This window comes from Agelaius tricolor, unplaced genomic scaffold, assembly GCF_023055355.1.
Source record: "Agelaius tricolor isolate 1412-34295 unplaced genomic scaffold, bAgeTri1.0.p SCAF_20, whole genome shotgun sequence".
In the NCBI taxonomy this organism is placed as follows: domain Eukaryota; kingdom Metazoa; phylum Chordata; class Aves; order Passeriformes; family Icteridae; genus Agelaius; species Agelaius tricolor.
This window is the reverse complement of record NW_027269280.1, coordinates 6,701,299-6,721,847: the sequence shown is the minus strand read 5'-3', so window position 1 is coordinate 6,721,847 and position 20,549 is coordinate 6,701,299. Positions and strand designations below refer to the sequence as shown.

At 40.4% G+C, this 20,549-nt stretch overlaps 1 protein-coding gene across 17 annotated transcripts in view; it reads right to left on the bottom strand.

The window, feature by feature from the left end:
• Positions 1-20,549, bottom strand: part of FBRSL1 (fibrosin like 1) — a 503,098-nt gene that overhangs the window by 169,052 nt on the left and 313,497 nt on the right. For 16 of the 17 annotated variants that reach the window (XM_071445326.1, XM_071445335.1, XM_071445342.1 and 13 more), the window contains one exon: positions 398-427. The exons of the other annotated variant lie outside the window; for it this stretch is intronic. In XM_071445326.1, the coding sequence (XP_071301427.1) occupies positions 398-427 (30 nt within the window). The remainder of the gene's footprint in view (positions 1-397; positions 428-20,549) is intronic. 17 annotated transcript variants of the gene reach the window in all.

The following is a 20,549-nucleotide window of genomic DNA, read 5'->3' as shown; positions in this document are numbered from 1 at the left end:
AACACTCCTTGACAGTTACCACACTGCCTTGGGAGGGCAGGTCCCATCTTCTAACTGATTACAAAGCTGACATCTTCAAAGGTTACTATATATAAAATATTGGCTCCTGACAAGTTATCAGTGGAAACTTCCTCTGAAACAGCACTAATGCTGTAACTCAGGTCTCACAAAATGCTCACATAATAATCAATAAAGACTATTATGTTAACAGGACTCTCTTTCCTCTAAATAGAAGCTAGTGAAGATCACAGAGTAGCTGATCTGATGCTTTTTCATTCAATTGTAGATATTTTTAAATTTGACTTGAAGACTGGAGAAAAATGTTATTTTCAAATTCATTCTTATTTTGACTATCAGGGAATTTCCAAACATATGAAATAAGAAAATTCAGTCTTACCTTATCGTCAATATCGCTCTCGCTGTCACACTGTGGATTAGAGAGAGAAAAAAAGATTTTGAGAAACACCTTTATGTATAGGGATCTTTTGCATCATCCTCTTAAATCTTTGGGATAGCTGTTTATGATGTTCACAGTTCAATGAAACACACTTCTGATGGCTGCAGTAAATGCCTTTTACATTGCTAGCATAAACCAGACAAAGCCAGATCCTCTCTTATACAAATTTATGGTGTACTCTTACTTGGATGGGGAAAGCAAACTTTAAACAAAAAAGACAATCAGTGATGCATTATAACAACCACTGTAACATGAGTACCACAACAAAAAGCATGCCTTTTTATCATCCCAAATCATGGAATATATAGTAACAGTTTTGCATTGCTTCACCTTGATAAGCACTTTGTCATCTAACAAGGAAACTGTGAAACTGGCAATCAATTTCTAATTTAATGAGTGGTACCGAGAATAGTAATTAAAATACATAATAAATTCTGGTACATTTTTTAGTTTGAATGAGATCACGATCCCAGGAGGAAGTGTTTACTTAAAGAGTTTTGGAGTGCAATCTCTTTCAGGCTCTGAAAATGAAATGCTCTCTTTTCACAGCACAAATGATGGAAAGATAACTTGAACTTTTCAGGACACTGAACATTTCAGGACATGCACATCTTACTGGCTGGAGCTCGGAAAGATTTACAGTTGGGAGCAGCAGTGAATCTCTTGGGGTCTGTTATGCTGACAGAAGTGGTCAGGGTGTTCTGCAGCCTTGGTGCCCAATGGGAATTTTCTCCTTCAGCCAGCTGCTGATGGGGATGGCCTGGTGGCTTTCTGTACCTGGCAGCACCCTACAGAGTTCACTGGGTCAACAAGAGGGGACTCTGCAAGCCAGCAGTGACCACTTCCAAATGTGGAAATGGTCCATGAGAACACACATGATTTGGTGTCATGAACGTAAAAGAAGGAATAGATCTGTTTGGTCGTTTTGTCCAGATTTCCTCCTGGAGTGGGGAAGGGGGATTTTTCCTGTCACATTCTTTCATCCTCAAGTCACACAGCAGAAATTTCAGCTGTTACATTCTTAATTTTCTGCTGATTTATGAGAGAATATTTAATCTCTTCTTCTATTTGAAGCTTTTATTTTTAAATTCTCTGAAACACACCAAGCACACAAGCAGCCCCGATATATTGGAAGAATCTCCCACAGTGAATCTGTAGTGAGGAGTGCTTAGCTTCCCAGCTGACACCTTATTCCCATTTTACTGCAGTGAAAATGCTTGGTTTAAGTAATCTGTTTTTCTACAGTCTTGACTAAGCAGAACTCTTTTTCTTTCAAAAGGAAACCATTTTACACTGCCCCACATGATCCACAGAATGTTTTTCACAGAGAAATCTGACTGCTTAGCAGGATGTGCACAGATCTAATTGTATGTGTAACCATTCTGGAAAAGAAGGAACCTGAAGAAAAATGGAAGAAGTAATAGGACACTGCCTTGCAGGGGCCAGGAGCTGTGGGTGGGGAAGCTCTACAGGAAAAAACAGAGTTAATACCAGCAAACTGCACAAAGTCCCAGCCAATTGCTTTGCAATAGGCAAGAACATCAGGTAGCCAGGTCTTTAGTAAATACCTTGCCATAAGCCATTTGTGCCTTTTTTGTGACTTTTGTTCTGTCACTGACCTTTATGAAAATTATTATACGAAACACAGGTTCTGTTTTTTACACAAACCAAAAGTAAACTCAATCCTGATAAATCACCACGAGCAGCCATCTGCTGACTTCCCCAAACCTGTGTCACGCAACCACAAACAATTAGAAGTGTCTGCTCTGGGCTTGGAATGGGACTAATTGTCCATCACATTGAGAGAGACATGCTGAAACAGGTTTGCTGGGCAAAGGCTGCCCCAGTACCTGCTGCATCTGTGCTTGCCCAAGACAGAGATAATTCATGCTGACAGAGCAACACATCATCAGAGCTGAGCTGGGGGTGGGGGAAGATGGATGCAGCCACAGCAGTCCACTTCTGATTATTTACATGCTCCTGAGAAACACGGGCTAAGTGGAGGGAAGCCTTTCACCTCCACCCAGGGGGAGCTCAAATCAAGCCCTAATGCTACAGGGACTGTGCATTCCCCCAAATTATTGGCATAATGGAGTGGGTCACAAAGACCTTGTTATTTTACCCTTTAAAGCATGTCTACACTAAAGTTACCATTTTAATCTTGGTGCTCATTCACATGAACATTCATATTTTAGAGGCAGAATATTTTGACTCTGTGATTCATCGTTCGGACTAAAGCATGTTACAGCAGAATTACACCTATTGCAAGAATGGCATAAAAAATAAGTTAGCACACTCAGCCATGGGTTTCTTCAAATTGTATGCTTAGGCAATATCAACACAAATTTTAATTCTAACAGGGGTTTAAAAATTATACACTGCAGTAATAAAATAACCAAATAAATTAAACTTTGAAATCCACTGACTAGAAAGCATTCAAAATTATCACTAAATCTCAGATACTTTTGCCTATGAGTCCTGGTTCAATAAAACCTCAGTACTGTAAACATTACCAAATTTAGCTTAAAAATATTTAAGATGTAAACAATGTTTTTGAACTTTAGTAACCATTATTATTCAAATACAAGATAGTATTTTAGTCTTGTCTGGTTTTGTAACAAAACTTGTCTTTCTAATTCTTACTACATTATGACGTTTAAAAAAAAGACAAGAAGGTTTTTCTTGTTAAAAACAGATTTTACCTCCAAAATTTGTATACCTATAATGAGTATAAGACCCTCTTACAGATGGTCTACATTACTAAAAGGTGCAGAACTGCTTTATTTAGGTGCCTAATTTTGCTTTGTACCAATATGCAACTTTGTCTCATGTAGATAAGTGAAAGTTGCAAAAAGCCAGTGAACCATCAAATCCACATGCTAGATTTTATAAACAGACATATGAATGAAGCAAACATCTGCTCTCTGAGGATACATTTTTCCCCATTCAGGATCAGTAAAGACTTCATAATTAATTGCTTTTAAAATGGAAAAGACAGCAAAGAATTTTGTTACATTTTAGCTTACATCTTCCTTACTTTAATCATGATTGCATCAGTCTGGAAACTGCAGAAGGCAGCAGGGCTGTGGATGTGGCTCCGTGCGGACACAGAGCCTTCTGTGAAGCTGTGACTGCAAGATGAGTGGTTTAAAAACTGCATTTGTGGCAGTGAGTTGCCTAATTTCTTCTTTGCCTTGTGAAATCAAATCCTCTGCCCCCTCTGCAGCCGTGTGGGATCACTCACACACACACGGTCCCTTCTATTGGTTCCTACCTGGCTTTAAACCACCAAAACACTTATCTTAATCCATGTGAGAATGTTCCAAACTGGCCTACAGGATGAGAGATGGTGGGGAAGACTCAGCACATTGATATTTATAAAATTTGGATTTCTGCTTAACATACAAGAAAATAAGAACTTGAGACTCATGGCTACCAACCTATGCTAACCTCCCACCGACCCCCGAAAAAATACAACCAGCTTTGGTGGAAAAGGCCCCAAGCTTCAGAATTCCCACAGCTTTTCTTTGTTTCACGTAAAAGGAACAGGCTCCCACACTTGCATCAAGAAACAGGAACCCAGAGGCTGCTGAACGAGCAACAGCACAAAAAAACCCAATGCCAGCAAAACCGAAGGGCCCAGACAGAGCTGTGAAAAGCAGAAGCACTGCTGACCCCTGTCCCTCCCCTGGCCGGGGTGTGCGTGTTGAAAAGCCCCGGTTTGGGAGGGCTGGTTCAGTTTTTGTGGGAACTCCTTCAGTCTCACACGCCTGCCTCCTCCTCACCCCTGCCTGCAGAGCCCCAGCTCAGCACGGAGACTGAGGCAGGGACCCTCCATCCCTGGCATGCTGGAATGAATAATGCAGTCATGGGAGAGACTCTGGTTCGGCCATAGAGGATTTTCTGTGTCTTAAAAGCCAACTTATCCTGTGTGAGGAGGAGGAGGAGGAGGAGGCCATGCTGCGAAGGCTGAGGCCACCACCCGGCCAGGCTCACCTCCCACGCTGCTGTTGTTGAGGGACAAAAGCCCTTGTCAAAACAAAAAAAAGTTAAAGAAAATGTGGAGAATGGCAACTGTTGAAAGCAACGGGGGCTCATTGAAAGACAAAAGCTTCAATTACCTGGATTTTTCTAAAGTCCTGTTAACACTCCTGGTCTATAAGCAGGACTGTAAACAGCCATTGTACAGGGTTCATAAAGGCTCCTAAAGGGATTATTCACTGGGTTGTGCCAATTGCATCCCAATTCCACCAAGAATGTTTGCAAAGTCGACCCCTAATTGCGCGGCTCTTTGGAAACAATTTCTTGCAGTGACAGATTCCAATTGGAAGGAAGCCTCCCATGAGGTGAGGTTCAGCAGGACAACACTAAGCTCAGGAATCACAGATGGAGCATCCATGTGTATGGACTGGGCCTTGTGGTTTCTCATTTTTTGATGTCTGGGGTGAAATCTCTCTTTACAAGACCCCTCTCCATCATGGCTTTCCAACCAGGCAATGAGCTGTGATGCATTCCATCACCTCCTTCTACAAACCACCTCAAGAGGGGACAAAGATGGACTTATGGCCACTGTAAAATAGACAACAGCATATTTGGCAAAGGACCTTCTCTTACCATTAGACTGGCATCAAGCTCCTTACAAGCTATATTAAAACTCTGTATTATTCTCATTATTTTCTGGTGAGTTTAGGAATCTGGAGAATGTCCTTCAACTCTTTTCTTACCCCCAATGTTTTAACTACTACATCATCCAGCTTTTCTTCACATAATAAAAACACTACATTGATTAACTGACATCACACAGTCATGTAAACTGTCTCATACCAGGAATGAGAGCTTCGAGAAATGAAAACAAAACCAACCAAGTCTCCTGAGACTGCAACAAGACTGGCAATACCTGGATGTTATGCCACGGTGGGTGCAGAGAAATATGGTTATTTCAAATGGAGCCACTTCCTCCAAGCTTTTGAGAAGTCACCTCAGCTTATCTACACAAACATGGTTACCTCCTACTTAACCCAAACCCAGTGGTTTTTGATTTAGGTTCTGCCTACACAGTCCCAAGGCTGTGGGCCCTGTTGTGCCAGACACTGCACAGCACAGGAGTTACAGGCTCCTGCCCAGACAGCTGAGAGAAAAGCTTGTTTTTTTTTCCTCTCCACATAAACACACATACCTATAGATATTATTTATATTATGATTAAGCAGAGGGTGATAGACATCTAAGGTACCAATGTGAAGAAACAGATCCCAGCCTGGAGGGACATGCAATCTCACCAGACTACCTGCAACTAGAACTGTCTGGGGAAGTGCAAGGCTGAGAGGAGAGGAGGCAAAAATATTAAGTATACAGCCTATAACACTACAATGAAAGCTGGCAGGGTAGAATATGTATGTAGAGAGTTGCACAGAATATCTGAACAGTGTAGACACCTATGCAGCCTGCACACCCACTCCACCGCCATGTTACCACTATCTTACTATTTCCAACCATATTTAGTTACTGAATTTTCTTTTAATAGCAAGGCTTGGGGAAGTACTAAGCTTAAATCCTGGGTTGTTAATGTTTCTTTTAAAGGAAGGAGTAAAATCAAGCCTGTTTTTAAGAGCCCTCCCTTCTCCATGCCCTCTGAGCTGACTTCCCAGGAGCAGCGGCAGTGCGTACGGATGCGCGCTTGGGTGTGCAGGGGAGGGTGTTGTTTCCTATTAAGTCTGGCATCAGATTCATGTCTGCAGGGGCTTGCTTAAGATGATAGGAAGAGAGAGTTTTATCATGAGCCAGACTGACAGAAAAGCTTGCTAATGGGACTTGAGGCATACACAGGAAAGAAAGTGCCAAAACATTAAGCTACCGCCAAGTGTCAGAGGGCCACTGATTTATTGCAGCAATTTTGCCACTGTGTCCTTTATAAGGTCCCACAAGTCCTTCCTCCTGGCAAGAAGCTGTGAGCTGCTGCAGCTCGGGGAGAAGTTTAGATCCAGAGCACAGAAAGTGTCCAAGCGAAAGGCGGGGGCCGGGGGGAGGACGGAAATCGAATGTTGACTTGAACTTGCCCCAGGCAGCAGAGTCCTCTTAGCTCCACTGCCTCCCTGACAGCTTGATGAAATGAGTCAGGGCCTCCCCATGGCTAGACCAGCTCAGGCTTCCAAGTGCCGGGGTAGAGCTGTAAGAAACAGATTGAGCCTCAGGGCAGCAATTTTTTTTTTTTTCCCTTTCTCTCCTCAGCATTTGGCTGGGGGAAGGGGGAGGTTATGAGCACTACAGATGTATAGGCTGAGCCTTTGTCTGCAGAGGGGGAGGGCGATGGGGAGAGAGAAGAACAGCAAGAGAGTATTAGCTATGGCAGCTGAGAATAGCCCAGAGCACTATAACTAATTTTGAGGGGCAGTGATGCATTGTACGGGCTATGTGCTGTTTGGTCTGAGGGGGCCCCTGTTGTGAAGCAGCAATCAAGAGGACATTTTGTTAAGTGACCAACAGCTGTCATCTGCAAGCCCAGAGTGGGGGAAGGAGGTAGCAAGGGGAAGGGAAAAGGGAAAAAGGAAAAAAAAAAAAAAAAAAAGAAAAAAAAGAGCATTTGTCCCTTGGAGGCAGAGCACATTAATCCACCAATCTGCCACAGCTTTAACTCTAAACGTGCTCGATGCCTCCAAAGACTGGAGCTCCTCTCCATCAGCCACCCGGAGAGATGGGCACCTCCTGCCCTGCTCCAGCCTGCCCGGTGCAGGGAGCTTCTCTACCTCTGTGGGTTGAGAAACCGACGCTAAAAATACTGTTTAAGTCTCTTTTCATTCCATAAAATTGAGTTGATCTGCTGCAGCTTAGGGTCAATCCCTCAAGGACTGTTTTTTCCCCCTTCCTTTTTTCATAGCACTCATAAATTAATCAGGAAGACCCTGACTAAGTCATTTCATGCTGTACAACATAAAAGAAAGTCCCCTGATGATCCATGCAAGGATCTATTAAAAGCGGGAGGAGGGAAGGAGGAAGGGTTAGGGAAGAGGGAGAAAAGGGAGGGGGGGGAAGGAAAAAATCTCAACCTTTTTGATATTTTAGGATAAAAGCTGGAGGACTTTGTTACGAATTCTAGCCAACATCAAAACACCTTAAATAATTCAAAGAACATGTTAAAGGGAAGAAACTGAATGTTGCTCTGATGTTCAGTTGATGCAACGCAGAATATTACCCAAAACAGCACAGCCTGTTAAGGGAGACAGCAGCCTTGAGCATTTCAGTTCTTTAGAAAAATGTCAGAACCTGTAAAAATCATAATTTCCAGCAACTTTTTTTTTTTTTTTTTTGCATGATATAAACTCAGCGAGACTGAAATGTAGGTTTCTGACAAGCTGTTAACAAGACAACTTTAGAAATCTGTCTGGAGCTCTCAGGGAGATGGGCTGCCATTTCACTGCTTCGAAGAAGTTCATGACATGACAAGCAAAAATCAGGGAACAGAGACCTAAAAACCACGGTGTAATTTTCATTTGCTTCTGTCGTGAAAGAATTCAAGCAGAAATATTAGAAGGCTGCACAACTAAAAAAGCCAGGAACTGGAAAATCATTGCTGTGGTTTGACAAGCACATCTTTTATGCTGAAAATGGTTTCTTTATTATTATACCTATACACAAGAAAGCACTTTGGAGAAAAAGGGATAATCAAAAATTATTCCTTGAGATCTACAAAATAAGATCTACAGCTGCCTACTTTCCAGCCAAGTCTAAAAATTACCTGGTTCAAGGGAGAGAGTGACCAACCCATCTTGAAAAAGCTGAAAGAGCCACTAGATTTCTCTTCATTTCCCACATCCCTGCCCTTCCCCCCAGTAGGAAAGGTAAAAAGATCTTTCCATAGTGCAGCCTTTTACTGGAGCCTACACAGATGAATGTTGCTACCTAAATGCTTAATAAAGGCACATTCATTAAAAATAGAAAAGTCAGCATCCAATGTCATCTACACACGAGAGTTTGGTACCACACTCAGGAGAGACCTTCTGGCTGGTTTACCATATTATACCTCCTATTTCAGGCCTTAATATACCAGTGGAGTGCTTTGCCATAATGCTCTTTCCAGAATCAATCTATTCTACTCAATGGCCAGTAAAAAGTAGATCGATCTATCTATCGATCAATCTATCTATCTATCTATCTATCTATCTATCTATCCATCTATCTATCCATCTATCTATCCATCTATCCCCCTATAATACACCTCTCTCAATATATAGTCTCCCTTACTTTCACTGTCTGGACTCATTCTGAGTATGTAATGGTAGGCTGATGTAGCTGCCTGGAAGTCAATTTACTGACTGTGATTGACTCATTATCTATGGGTTGCAGAATCTCAGCACCCTTGGGAAAGCTTGGGAAACCCAACATACAATTTTATGCTTAATTTCAGCCCATATTTGCCAAGAAGGAGAGTGATGGGACAATGCAGGAGGTAATTTTCAGTTGTACTGTCTATGACTACACCAAAGGTAATGTGAATTATGGACCACACTTAGCCCAGCATTTGCAGGGATCACACAAATAATGAACTGAAGCTCTTTCACCTCTTTCCTGTCTCTCCTTGTTTCTGCACCATCTCTGGTAGTGCACCCACAGCCACCCTTGGGTAATTGAAAGAAAAGTGCACACAGAGTTGAGTGGTTGATGCTGCATTTCACCAATTTACAAAACACAGGAAACTCTGACAAGAAAAGGGATGCAGTCTGCTTCTCTTCTGAAGTGCTCACAAGCTCTTTTCACTCTTCCCTCGCTTGGGCATTGTGTCACCTGTCACTCATTTTCTTTTCATTAGACAGATACTCTTGGAGACATTACAGAAGCTGTACATGGGTTTTCACTAAAGAACCAGAGAAACGTCCACTACTTTCAAATTCTCTTGTTTTAGGCTATGACTAACACCAAGTGCTTGCAAGAGACATCTTGCCTTGCTGCCTCCCCTTTCCCACAAGCCTCCTGGCCCAGAGTTACCTGGACCCCTGCCCCAGCTTTGGTCCCTCAGGCTCTCCTGGGAGGAGCAGAAACCAAGATGGGATTTGCAGTGACTGCACAAAGCAACTCTAGTTTTGTTTCTGTTGATATGTCCAACAGAGAAAAATGGCTTAAAGCCATTATTTATAACAATGAGAGGCTGCTGCTGTTTGGAGAGGGGGTTATAAGCTTTCTCTAAAATTAAGGAGTTCAGGACTTAATATGGATATAGTCAAAAGCCACTTTAACCATAATGATCTGTCTAGTAATTCCCCATCTACTATAAACATCAGTTTTATTCTATTTAGATTGCAAATCTAGTCTATTACTATGCCATGGCCACGTCACTGTGGAGTCACCAAAAGCTATTGGGCCAGCACAAAACAACAGAATTTGTTAAAGTACCCTCCTCTAATGGAAAGCATTTAGTTATTCTCAGCAGCTATGTGACTCTGTTTGGGAGCCCCATTTACATATTTATTTAGTAGGGAACATGCATGGCTGTCTTCCCTCCATGCAGAACCATTATGAGCTACAGGAAGCTATTAGAGAGGATTTCAGCATGGAACTCAGGAGGAAAGTCATTTCCAAATACCTCCCTATCCTGCTTAATGGCAGCCACCCTCTGGAATCAGGGTGATGGATTTCTGGTTATGAAACTTGCTGTGTTTTTTTACAGCTCATTCACAAGAATGCTTTTTTTTTTTTTTCATTTATCCATTTAATTTCTTGATGTGTATATTTACACATACACACTTTTTCTTATGCTGCCAACTTCCTTTCCTCCTTACTTCTCCCTTTAAGTCCAAGTGATGCAGCAACAAAAGAACACACCAGGTTATGCATGGAGACACCCATCTGAGAAGCCTCAAGTTCCCCCACAGGTATATTACAGCTTTTTGCATTCAAATTCAAGCTGAAGGCCCAAAAACGTCCAACATGAACATTCAGAAGAGGGCACTCATTGTAGAACCAGAGCTGACATGACTCAGGGATGAAGGCAAATCCCTGCTGTGCCTTAGGCTGGAGCTGGCAGGAGGGGTGGCTGAAGCCAGGCTGAGTTCAGGGGGTGAAGCTGGGCTGGCCGCCTGCACACCTGGAAACACACCACCCCTACCCTGGTAAACAGAATATTTTAGAGCACTGTTTAATTAGGGGTTCTGGACATGGAAAACAATGTAAAGCACCTACTGTGTTCTCAAAATATATTAATTCAGTGAAAAGAACTTCAGCTCATTCTTCACTTCATGAATATATGAAGGTTATGTGAATCAGCTGCTTTGTTTTGCCAAATGCCTTTAGTCACTAAAAGTCCCTGTTGCTGTCAAGGACAAGATTAACTATACTTATATATAATTAATGTAATAATTAATGTTATTTAATTCCACTGCTATTTAACTCATAGCAAGGTTTATGTTGTTGTGGGTAAAAAATATAAAGCTTACTATAGCCACCACTAATGTTTGCATTATTGAACATTAAAATTCAAATCTGGTAAAATATTTAGCACAGGAATTGAGACATCTACAGAAGGCCTATTCCTCCAAGGAAATCCAGAGCATGTGCTTACAGATTTCAACCACTGCTTTTAAAATAAACCTTAAGGGATGGCTGCCCCACTCATCACAGGCACACTACCCTGGAACAAAGAAATTCACCAAGAGAGAAATAAAAAGGATTTTAAATATGAAAACTAAAAACCACCTCTGCACACCCCCACACCCCCAATATCCAGCAGTTATCATTAGCATAAATACAATGCAAATTAAGTCTACTTTTTCTTCTTTCATTCAATTTAGATCATGGAAATATTAAAGTAGATAAGTCTTGGACCTGAAGGACAAGCATTGCCTAGAACATACATTTGGGCATCTTCAATGTAATCTAAGGAATATAGTAAAGACTTCAAGCTAATTTGATAAGAAAATAACACACTTGGTTATTCACTCTTACAGAATTACATCCCATCAAAGCTAAATATAAAAGCTTCAGACCTATGCCATTACCTGGAGAATACTTCTTTGGACCACTAAATGACAAACCTTTAAACACTAAGCAATTTTGAAAACATAAATATCCTACTATATCCAGATAAAATTGTAAAGGCTTCCCCCTACCTTAGCATGTCTGCTCCTCTCTTTCAAAGCCCCTAGATACTCATTTGTTCTTGTTAGCCCCCAAAATGCCCATGATTGATGGAATTGTAGTGATTTACAAATGGAGCCTCCCACCTCACTGTTCTGCTTTCAGACTGCCAGGGCAGCTTGAGCAGCACTGACCTCAAAGACCAAGACAAGGGTTGGCTGCACATGTTGAAAGATGGGAATGTGAGTATCCTCAGCTAAGCCATCCTGAAACTTTCTGAACAGGCTTGAGCAAATTTATGCTTTCTGTTGTCACTTTTAAAATTTGTATTTTCCTTCCAGAGCTGATGAGGAAATGCTCAGCTCTGTGGATAGATGTAATTTATGAACAGAAGTTCTAACATGTCAAAGGGTTCCCTCAGCACTGATGACCGCCTATAAGTTTAATCCAGACTTGAGCAATTGGAGAATAAAAAAAAGAGAAAACATCCCAACAGGAGAGGAAAGAAAAGAAAAAGAACAGACTGAAGAGTAAAAATGGAAAAAAAAAACCTTACTGGTCTGTGGACCAATAAAGAGATGGGGCTACCAACACTGTTGGGAATGGACTCTCTCACCTTTCATTAGCACAAAGAGGAAATAATAATTAGCTGGAACAAGCTATTATGTATTTGTTACAGAGTCAGAACACGTTGAAATATACAAACCTTTTATTTTCCAGTAAGTTATGATAAACAGAGGCAAATGTGAAATCTATTTGAAGAACTGGAAAATACCTTGACCAGGATATTTTAACCCTTCTGAGTTTGTGTGCACTATGAAGCAGGCGAGTTTTCCTGCTCCAAGGGGAGCTGTGGCACAGTGGGCTGTTCTTTTTTCACTTGTGAATGTTGCTGTATCAGCTGTGATACATCAACCAGCTCACGTGTGGTTTGCAGCCACACTCAGCAATAAAATGCATAAACAGCAACTCACGATAATGCTATTATTAGTACGTGTCCCTGCTGCATATCCAATAACAACAGGGGTTTTCACAGACTGCAGAGCAATCAGGTGTCTTTAAATATGCTTTAAGGCCTCTTTGTGGAGTGAGTGAGGGAAGTTTTTTTAAGAGTTTATGCAAAGTACTTGCACAGGTAACTGAAGGCTCAAGAGCTTCTGGGCAGCTTTTAGAAGCACAGGCTGAGAATCACAGAACTAATAATCAATGTACAGCAAAAAATATTCTTTTAAATTCACACCTAATACTAGCTCATGAAGCAGAAGCAGTATTCAAAACAAAGCACTGTGTTAGCTCAGCTGGCTAATGAATAATTGCCACAATTACAAAAACAAATCTTTGTTTTCAATTTTCAGTAAGCAGAGCTTTAGAAGAACAAACTGCTCTTGAAAGCATGATAGTTTTTTTTTTCCTTAAAAAAGGAAGGACAGAAATCCTTCCTAGCAACTGCAATTATGATACTTTCATGTCAAATGAATTATATTACAGAAAATAAATCTTTCTAAGATGCACAAGAGGGTTATCTGGCTCCAGTCAGACTTATGCATTACTGGTTTTATATGTTGTACTCTACTTGATTAATATAGGTAATCAAATTATACTGCCTTCCACTGTGCTCTCAAATTCAAGGCTATAATGTTTTCAATGACAAAGTTCATGGAGTTGTATAAAAATGTACCTCATGCTGTACCAGCCCTTTATTGCTGTAGTAAAACACCATTTTCAATTTAGTAATAAGTGATATAAAACAGAGTGTCTTGATTGGCAGGGTCGTATTCATTATGCAGTGCCCTACGACACAGCACAGCTCCCAGTGAAAATTTAAGGACAGAATCTACCACATTCTCAGATGTTGATACTTAAGGGAATTAAATGATTCCTTTCTCATGAGTTCTGCAAAGAAAGGACAAGAAATTGAACAGAAATACACACACACACACACAGGTGTGGATGGAAAGGAGAAAGGGGCAGGAACACATTCATCATAACATGCTGCTGCTCCATGCAGGCTCTCTTGCACCACAGCCAATCCTATACTGTTGCTTCCCACCTGGAACTGGAAAGGGGAAGAGAAAATGACAGAAAAAGAGGAAGAATGACACTCAGGATAGCAGCAAATATTGGAGAAATCTTCCTGGCTCTTCCAGTGGCCTGACCAGTGACCAGAAGAAGCGACTCTGAGCGTTTAACTCGAGGGGCCTTAATGAAGTTGTGTTATCAAGTGCTCTTCACTTCATGAACATCAGGATTCTCTAAAGAGCTGTAAATTAGCCTGTCAAAACCGGTAACATCTTAACTTTGCAGCTATCTTTGAATATGTAAATCGTAACCCTTCCCTTCCTTCTTCTCCCTTCCATAAATCAGGAATAATTTACCTTATCTGTGAACAAACCAACCAATCTGTGGATTCCACAGAGGCCAAGTATTCTGGTGAGCCTTGTCATCACTGTGAACACTATCTAGAGGAGCAAGAATTATAAAGCCATTTTCTGTTGAACTAAATGGCAGAGATATTGTCAGCTGGTATCTTTTCTAAGCATGTACAGTGAGCAAATGATATGATCAGGAAAGACAACTCTTGGAGTCAGGAATTAGTAATGTTATCTTAGTTTTGTTTCCTTGGCAACTTGACCTTTCATAATTTGCCCAAAGGCAAAATATGGGCAGCATATCCCTTTCAAATCATACCTCAATAATCTTCTGATTAAAAGCATCACCAGAATGTGGCCTTGCCATAAGATGGAGAATTAACGACTCTCTACTAAATGATCCACTGATGTTGAATCTAATTTAAGTAGCCTTGCAAGAATATTTAACACTTAATGATAGGCTCTGTATTAGAGTAGGTTTAATCTAGGATGCAGCCACAGATGTCATAAGAAGGAATTAATCAGCATTGCTTCCACTAAAACAGAAATGCAAAATTGCTGAACAGAATGTATTAGAAACAGATTAAAGAACTGGGACTTAAAACATAAAAGAAAGAGAGCTGATACCACCCTCAGAGAGCTAATTTTAAATACAGGAAAACTTAATTCGCCTTTAACTGAGGAATTGGGGTGTTTGAAGTTACTAAAGAGAAGCTTGCGTTATCAGGAAGCAAAGAAAAGCAGATAGTCTTTTCCTTCATCAATTAAAAATGAAAGCCCAACCCAAATATTAATGCCTGCCTTAAAATCCCAGCAAAATGAAGCTATTGATGCTCTTGGGACTATGGCTGCATCCCACATGATGCTCTGTGCTCAATGGAGTGCTGTGGAAGTTTCATTGGTTTGAAAAACTCCTGCCTAATTTAGATAAGTTACCTTTCAGAAAAGCAAATCTTGGAAAAAGAGAAATAGACCCTATGGTTATTGAAATGTGTGCACTTGGGGGAAAATAGGAAACACTGTGTTTTAAAATTCACTCTAAATGCCCAGTACTGAGAGAACTTGCCCATCCAAAAGCTTGTGCAAAGATCTACATTACAAATAATTGTTGTTGCATCATTCCATTTATGTTCTCCCCTGTTGTTTGAGGACCTCATGCTGCCCACAGGGTTTTTGCTGCCCAGTGTCTTTCATTACAGAAGACATGTTAAAGCATAAAGGCAGAAGGGAGCACAGAGCATCACTTCAGAGCATTCATATAGCACAAGTCATTACACTTCAGACAGTAACTCTCCTCTGTTCTTGATCTGAAGATATTCAGAGTGAATCCCCTAATCATATGAATCTTTAGAAGCACATGCCATGGATTAAAAATTGCATTCTTAAAATTTTTTAGTTACAGTTAACGTTCCTGGTAATGACATGGAAAACCTCAGTTCAGCACAATTTTCTCCTGAAAATATCAAGGTGTGTGCTGAATACTCCAATGGCCTGATTAAACAAGTCCAATTCCTGATTTAGTATCATGGCTATTAAATGGTTTTGGCCTCAGTTGAGTGGCCCTTCCTTGAAAAATTATGAAACAATCTAGCTTTGGTCCCAATTTTCATTGATAGCCTAATAGAACATACAAATAATCTCAGTGCTTGTTCCCAAATGCATGAAAAACTTACATAAAGCTTTGATCTCGATGGGAGAATCCATCAAGACTTCCCATTTGTCTCCCTAATTACTTGCTTTGATGCTCATGGCTTGCAATCAGCGCATAAGTTAATGTCCTGGGGTTGCCATGGCTACCAGCAGTGAAGCAGAGTGAGCCATGGCTCTGCACATCAGCCACCTTTGCTCCAGCTCTGCCTCCCTTCCCCGGCTGCTCCTCCTCCAGGGAGGCTGGGAAGGTTCTCCCGTGCTGAGCCAGAGGTAATAAAATGATTCCTGTTCGTGTTACTGCAAGTGGTGCTGGAAACATCCACTTCACCCTTCTCTCTGCTGCTCGTGCAGAGGAGGTCTGGAAAGCAGTGAAGTGGTCAGAAGACAAGAGCGCAAGAAAGGACTGGATTCAGTTCCTAACTTGAACCACAGATTGCCAAGTGGTTCTGAACCTTGATTCTCTTGACTCTTGGAGGACAACAGTGATGCATCTTTCACCCCACAGTCCTGTGCAACAATATTCAATTTTCATTAAAAATTTGCTTTAAGTGAGTTCCCTATATTTCTACAACTTCCTGGTTATCTAAAGACCTTTCATTAAACCTCTACACTTCTTTTTTAATAAAGGACACCGAATAAGTAATGATGCATAATGTACTTCAAAATTACTAGTAATTGCTCATTGAAAATAAGAAACGAGAAAGCACTTTCTTATTTGCTTATCTGATGACCTCTAAAGACAATGACACACATGATAAATCCACAGTGTGATGTATTTCCTCATTTACTGTATTGATCTGATTTAATGTAATATCCAGAAATGCAGTACTAACCTATTAAGTGTCAACAAAAGTTATATTTTGTTCTGAAGTGTATTTGTAACTTAAGTTCACACACAAATTCTTGTACTTTGTGCGCAGAATTGCACAAAGTTCATAGAAGTTTTCAGCACAATCTGTTCTCAGAAATTTCCATTCTGAAAAGGATGACAAACAAATGAAATATAAGAGTGGGAACCATCATCCTACCATATTTCAAATAACTAACCAAGGATGACTGAAAAATTCCTACAGCAACAACACAATGCTGCTTATTTTAGTTATTAGGAAGATAGATTACTTCAATACTCTGTTCCTGCCAAAGTCTTATGCATTTTTTTAAGTGTATGAACTCTAAATCTTTTTTGTTCTGAATACAGTATTTTCCTCTGGGAGGTATAGTACATGGTAAGTATGAAAAGTTAACATGTAATTAGCAGGGTAATGTCTAAGCAAATTGCACCATGCTAGAGTTAATAGAGGTTCAGATCAGAAATACTCCTCTGAGCACAGGCAGCAGGAATTACAAGTTTCTATAATGCTCAGTCACCTGAAAACCTTCAGGGTCCTAAAGCACCTGCCAAACACCCTGGCACCTCAGATGCTCTGCTGCTCCTTACCAACCTGTGGTGTTCAGCACAGCTCCACAGGCCTTTTCCTGAAGTTTGGAAATCATTTAGACACAGCTTTTGCAACGAGCAAATGGTTGGTGGGATGGTGGGAAATGACAGCACTCACATGCTACAGGACCAAGCTCTAAATATTTACCCACAGTATGACACCAGGACACTGATTAGATGCTCTCTTGCTAATTTCCCTCACAATTAAATTCACTTATTTTACTCAAGGAGTGACTATTAAAAATAAATGTACTGCATTTTTATTTTGGGTAGATGTTGTAGTTAAGTCACGCCTCACAAGATGTGAATCAGAACCATTGCACAAGTGACAGGGTTGTATTTGTAACAGACAGCCCAGTGCAGTGCCAATGCCCTCTCTGAACCCACCAGTACTGGTATCCTAACAACTTCTTACTATTTAATTTAGAAACAAATAACAAGGAGCAAGAGGGAGATTCCATATTAATTAAATGGGCTTAGGGAAGAGGAGTCAATTTGGGCACAAACACTACATGTTAAATTTCTTAAATTACAGCAATGCTACATTCTACTCAGCAACTCCAGGACCTACATAATGACAGAAAACAGCTCAGTGAAGCAACAATCAGAAGAAGCAGAAATCAGAGTGAACAGATCAGAGCAATCATAATTGGAACATCCATAGAAATAAGGATAGTAATTTTTCAAATGACTACTGATAGTGCCAAATGTTAAAGACAAGGAAGAAAAGCAGTAGGAGCTATTTTGAGACAACTGCCTTTCTTCTAAAGAACACAACACTGAGGAGCTTGGATTCATCTCTCCAATACCATGGCTCATAGTATGATGGTTGTAACACACAGCACATGAGAGAGAATACATAAGCCAACATAAAACTCAGCATGATTAATGTATGATTAGTTCACGTTTGTACAATGCTTTGAAGATGTAAAGTGCTAATTAGAATTTCTGGCTTAGGCTGGCTGATGCCCCAATGCAATCCAGATCAGTAAATAAGAAACTGCAGAAGTTTATCGGCCCAAAGATTGAAGAACCCACGAGAGGTTAAGGAAATGCTTTAAGTTTCAAGTGGATAAACAAATGTATAAAAGGGAGAGAGAAGGAATATTCAATGCCCCAGTGAAGATATTTAAGATAGATGAAAATATTTAAGACAGAAAGATAGAGCTCATAATTATTTGAAAAACACTGTTTTACTTCCCTCTACCATCACCAGAAATGCTCCCATTGGTTTGTGAGATACCAAGATATCTCAGGAATCAGTAAACATTTGCTGAACTTCAAAAATCCAATGGCCTTAGTGGAACACAAACAAATATCTCCCAAGAGTTGTTCTGTAGTAATGAGAATGAAAAATATATTTAGTCTGACATGCACAAGGAAAAAAAAAATACGTACCCTCAGAATGGAGGGTGGAAAAAGAGAAAAAGAAAGGAAGAAATTCCTGCCCAGCTTTCATCAGAAATTTTGAAACTGGACTTCAATAAGGTGGTAGAGAATGAAATCTGTATTAGAGGAACAGTATGGGCAGAATATGTAAAATCATTTACAGCCAAAAGGCCATCCCAGTACATCACTCTCGTGGGACCAATGCAGAGCCTGGGATCAAACCAGAATGCCATCCAACAGAGAGATGTTGACTCTGCTACTGATCTGGCCTTTTCCTGCTTAATTAAAGCCACTGAACACTCGAGCTGGAAACCTGTAATCCCCATTAAAGTGCCATTTTAGCAGTAGGTGATCAGACCTTTCAAGCAACACTAAGTAATTATGCTAGCAGGAACCACGAGTAGTATAAATGTGGCCACGGGAAGGCTCTTAATGCCCAATCTGGTAACCTCTGAGGATTACCAGGCAAACTAGTACCTGCAGCTCCAGCCATGTCTGAATGGAGACTGAGGTCCCAGGAGGCAGCTGTACCCAGTGCAATGCAGGGAGCTCGTGTGGCTCTAATCCTATAAAAGTACTGAGCAAGATTGGGTAACCACATCTGCGGGAGCAGGCACTGCATGCCGTGGTTTGAAATAAAATAAAGATGAAATGTACCAAAACAGTAGGCACAAAACAAGGAAATACTCAGTGTGTGAATATTTACTTTTGAACTCCATTATGATGCAGAAATAGACATGGGGGCTCAGAGAACAAAAACGGGTTTTTTTAATGGAATAAGAAACGCGACCAAGGAAAGTCCCAGTAATACAAAAACCATGCAGAATTAAAAGCACTACAGATGCATCACAGTTGCTCTCCAAGCTTTGCAAAATCGCTGTGAGCTGATGTCAAAATAATATTTGGGGGCCAGGGAAAGTGGGGTACCCTAGTGATGCCCCGTGGTTGGAAGACAGATTGACATGATGCAGAAACCACATTAAGCCACTTATGCTCCAGTGCCTGAGTTACTGAAAAGAACTGAGGCAGAAGAAAGACAAAACAAAGCAAACCTCCTAATTACTGTTAAAATGAAACAAAGGCGCTTTCTTATTATGCAGGATGCACATTTGTCTGTAGTGGGCTCTTGTAGAGGTCTAGGACTATCACTCACATAATGTATGAAAAGATGTAATCCCTAGGTATATACAAATCTTTGCCAAGTGTTTTTAAAGCTAGAGTCTGTAGCAACACATATTTTGCAGCAAATATTTAGAATGAAATATTTCATAAAGTACTTCAGCACTTCTTTGAGTGTTTAATTTATCTGACATAAAAGAACAAGAGTGTATAGCATTTTCCTGTAAGTGGATGTAAAATACGCATTGCATGGATCCCTATAATTAAAAAAACAGCAAATCATTGTCATTAATGCACAAGCAAGATCATAAATGAATACATTATTAAGTCCTACTGAATTAATGTTTAACTGCAATAGAGTTGAAATTGAATGAGGCAATTAATCAGAGTAAGAACTGAAAAAAAAAAAAGCCACATCTGTCTCACTTTGAATACATTGAGCAAAACGACCTTCAAAACGGCACTGCCAATCACACCACGCCGCCCACTGATTTGACAGTCTTGGTGCCACCACAGAGAGAAAGTTTAGTCAGTGTAACAGAGACAAGCTTTCCATCTGAGTCACTTCATGGGTACATCTCACCCTGAGGGAATAAAACATTATGTCTCAAGGGTCTTATTTCATAAAATCATGAATGTTCAGATGGTGAAGATCATGCTGGGTATAAATGTGAACTACATCTGCTCAAAGTCACCAGAAAATGAAACTGGGGGAGTTGACATACATTAATGATAATTTTTACAGGCTTAATGCTCTTCAACATCTAGGGGAGGCTAAAAAAAATAATGTTCAGAAGCTTTTGTTCCATGGATTGTGCTTTGATCAACTAAAATACATTAATTTAAATTTCCCTTCAACTCCGTAGTGGAATTTTCTTTAACGGGTTAATTAAGCTCCATCAGGTTCTTAACTGTTGAAAAGTCTTCGTTCAATTTATTTCAGAGTTTAAGGAGGAGTAAAATGATAATACTAATGATGATAATGACCCTTATCCTAGCTAAAGCTTTTTGCACTTCCCATGTAGAACAGTACCTATTGTTCACCAGTCCTACCTTTGACAGATC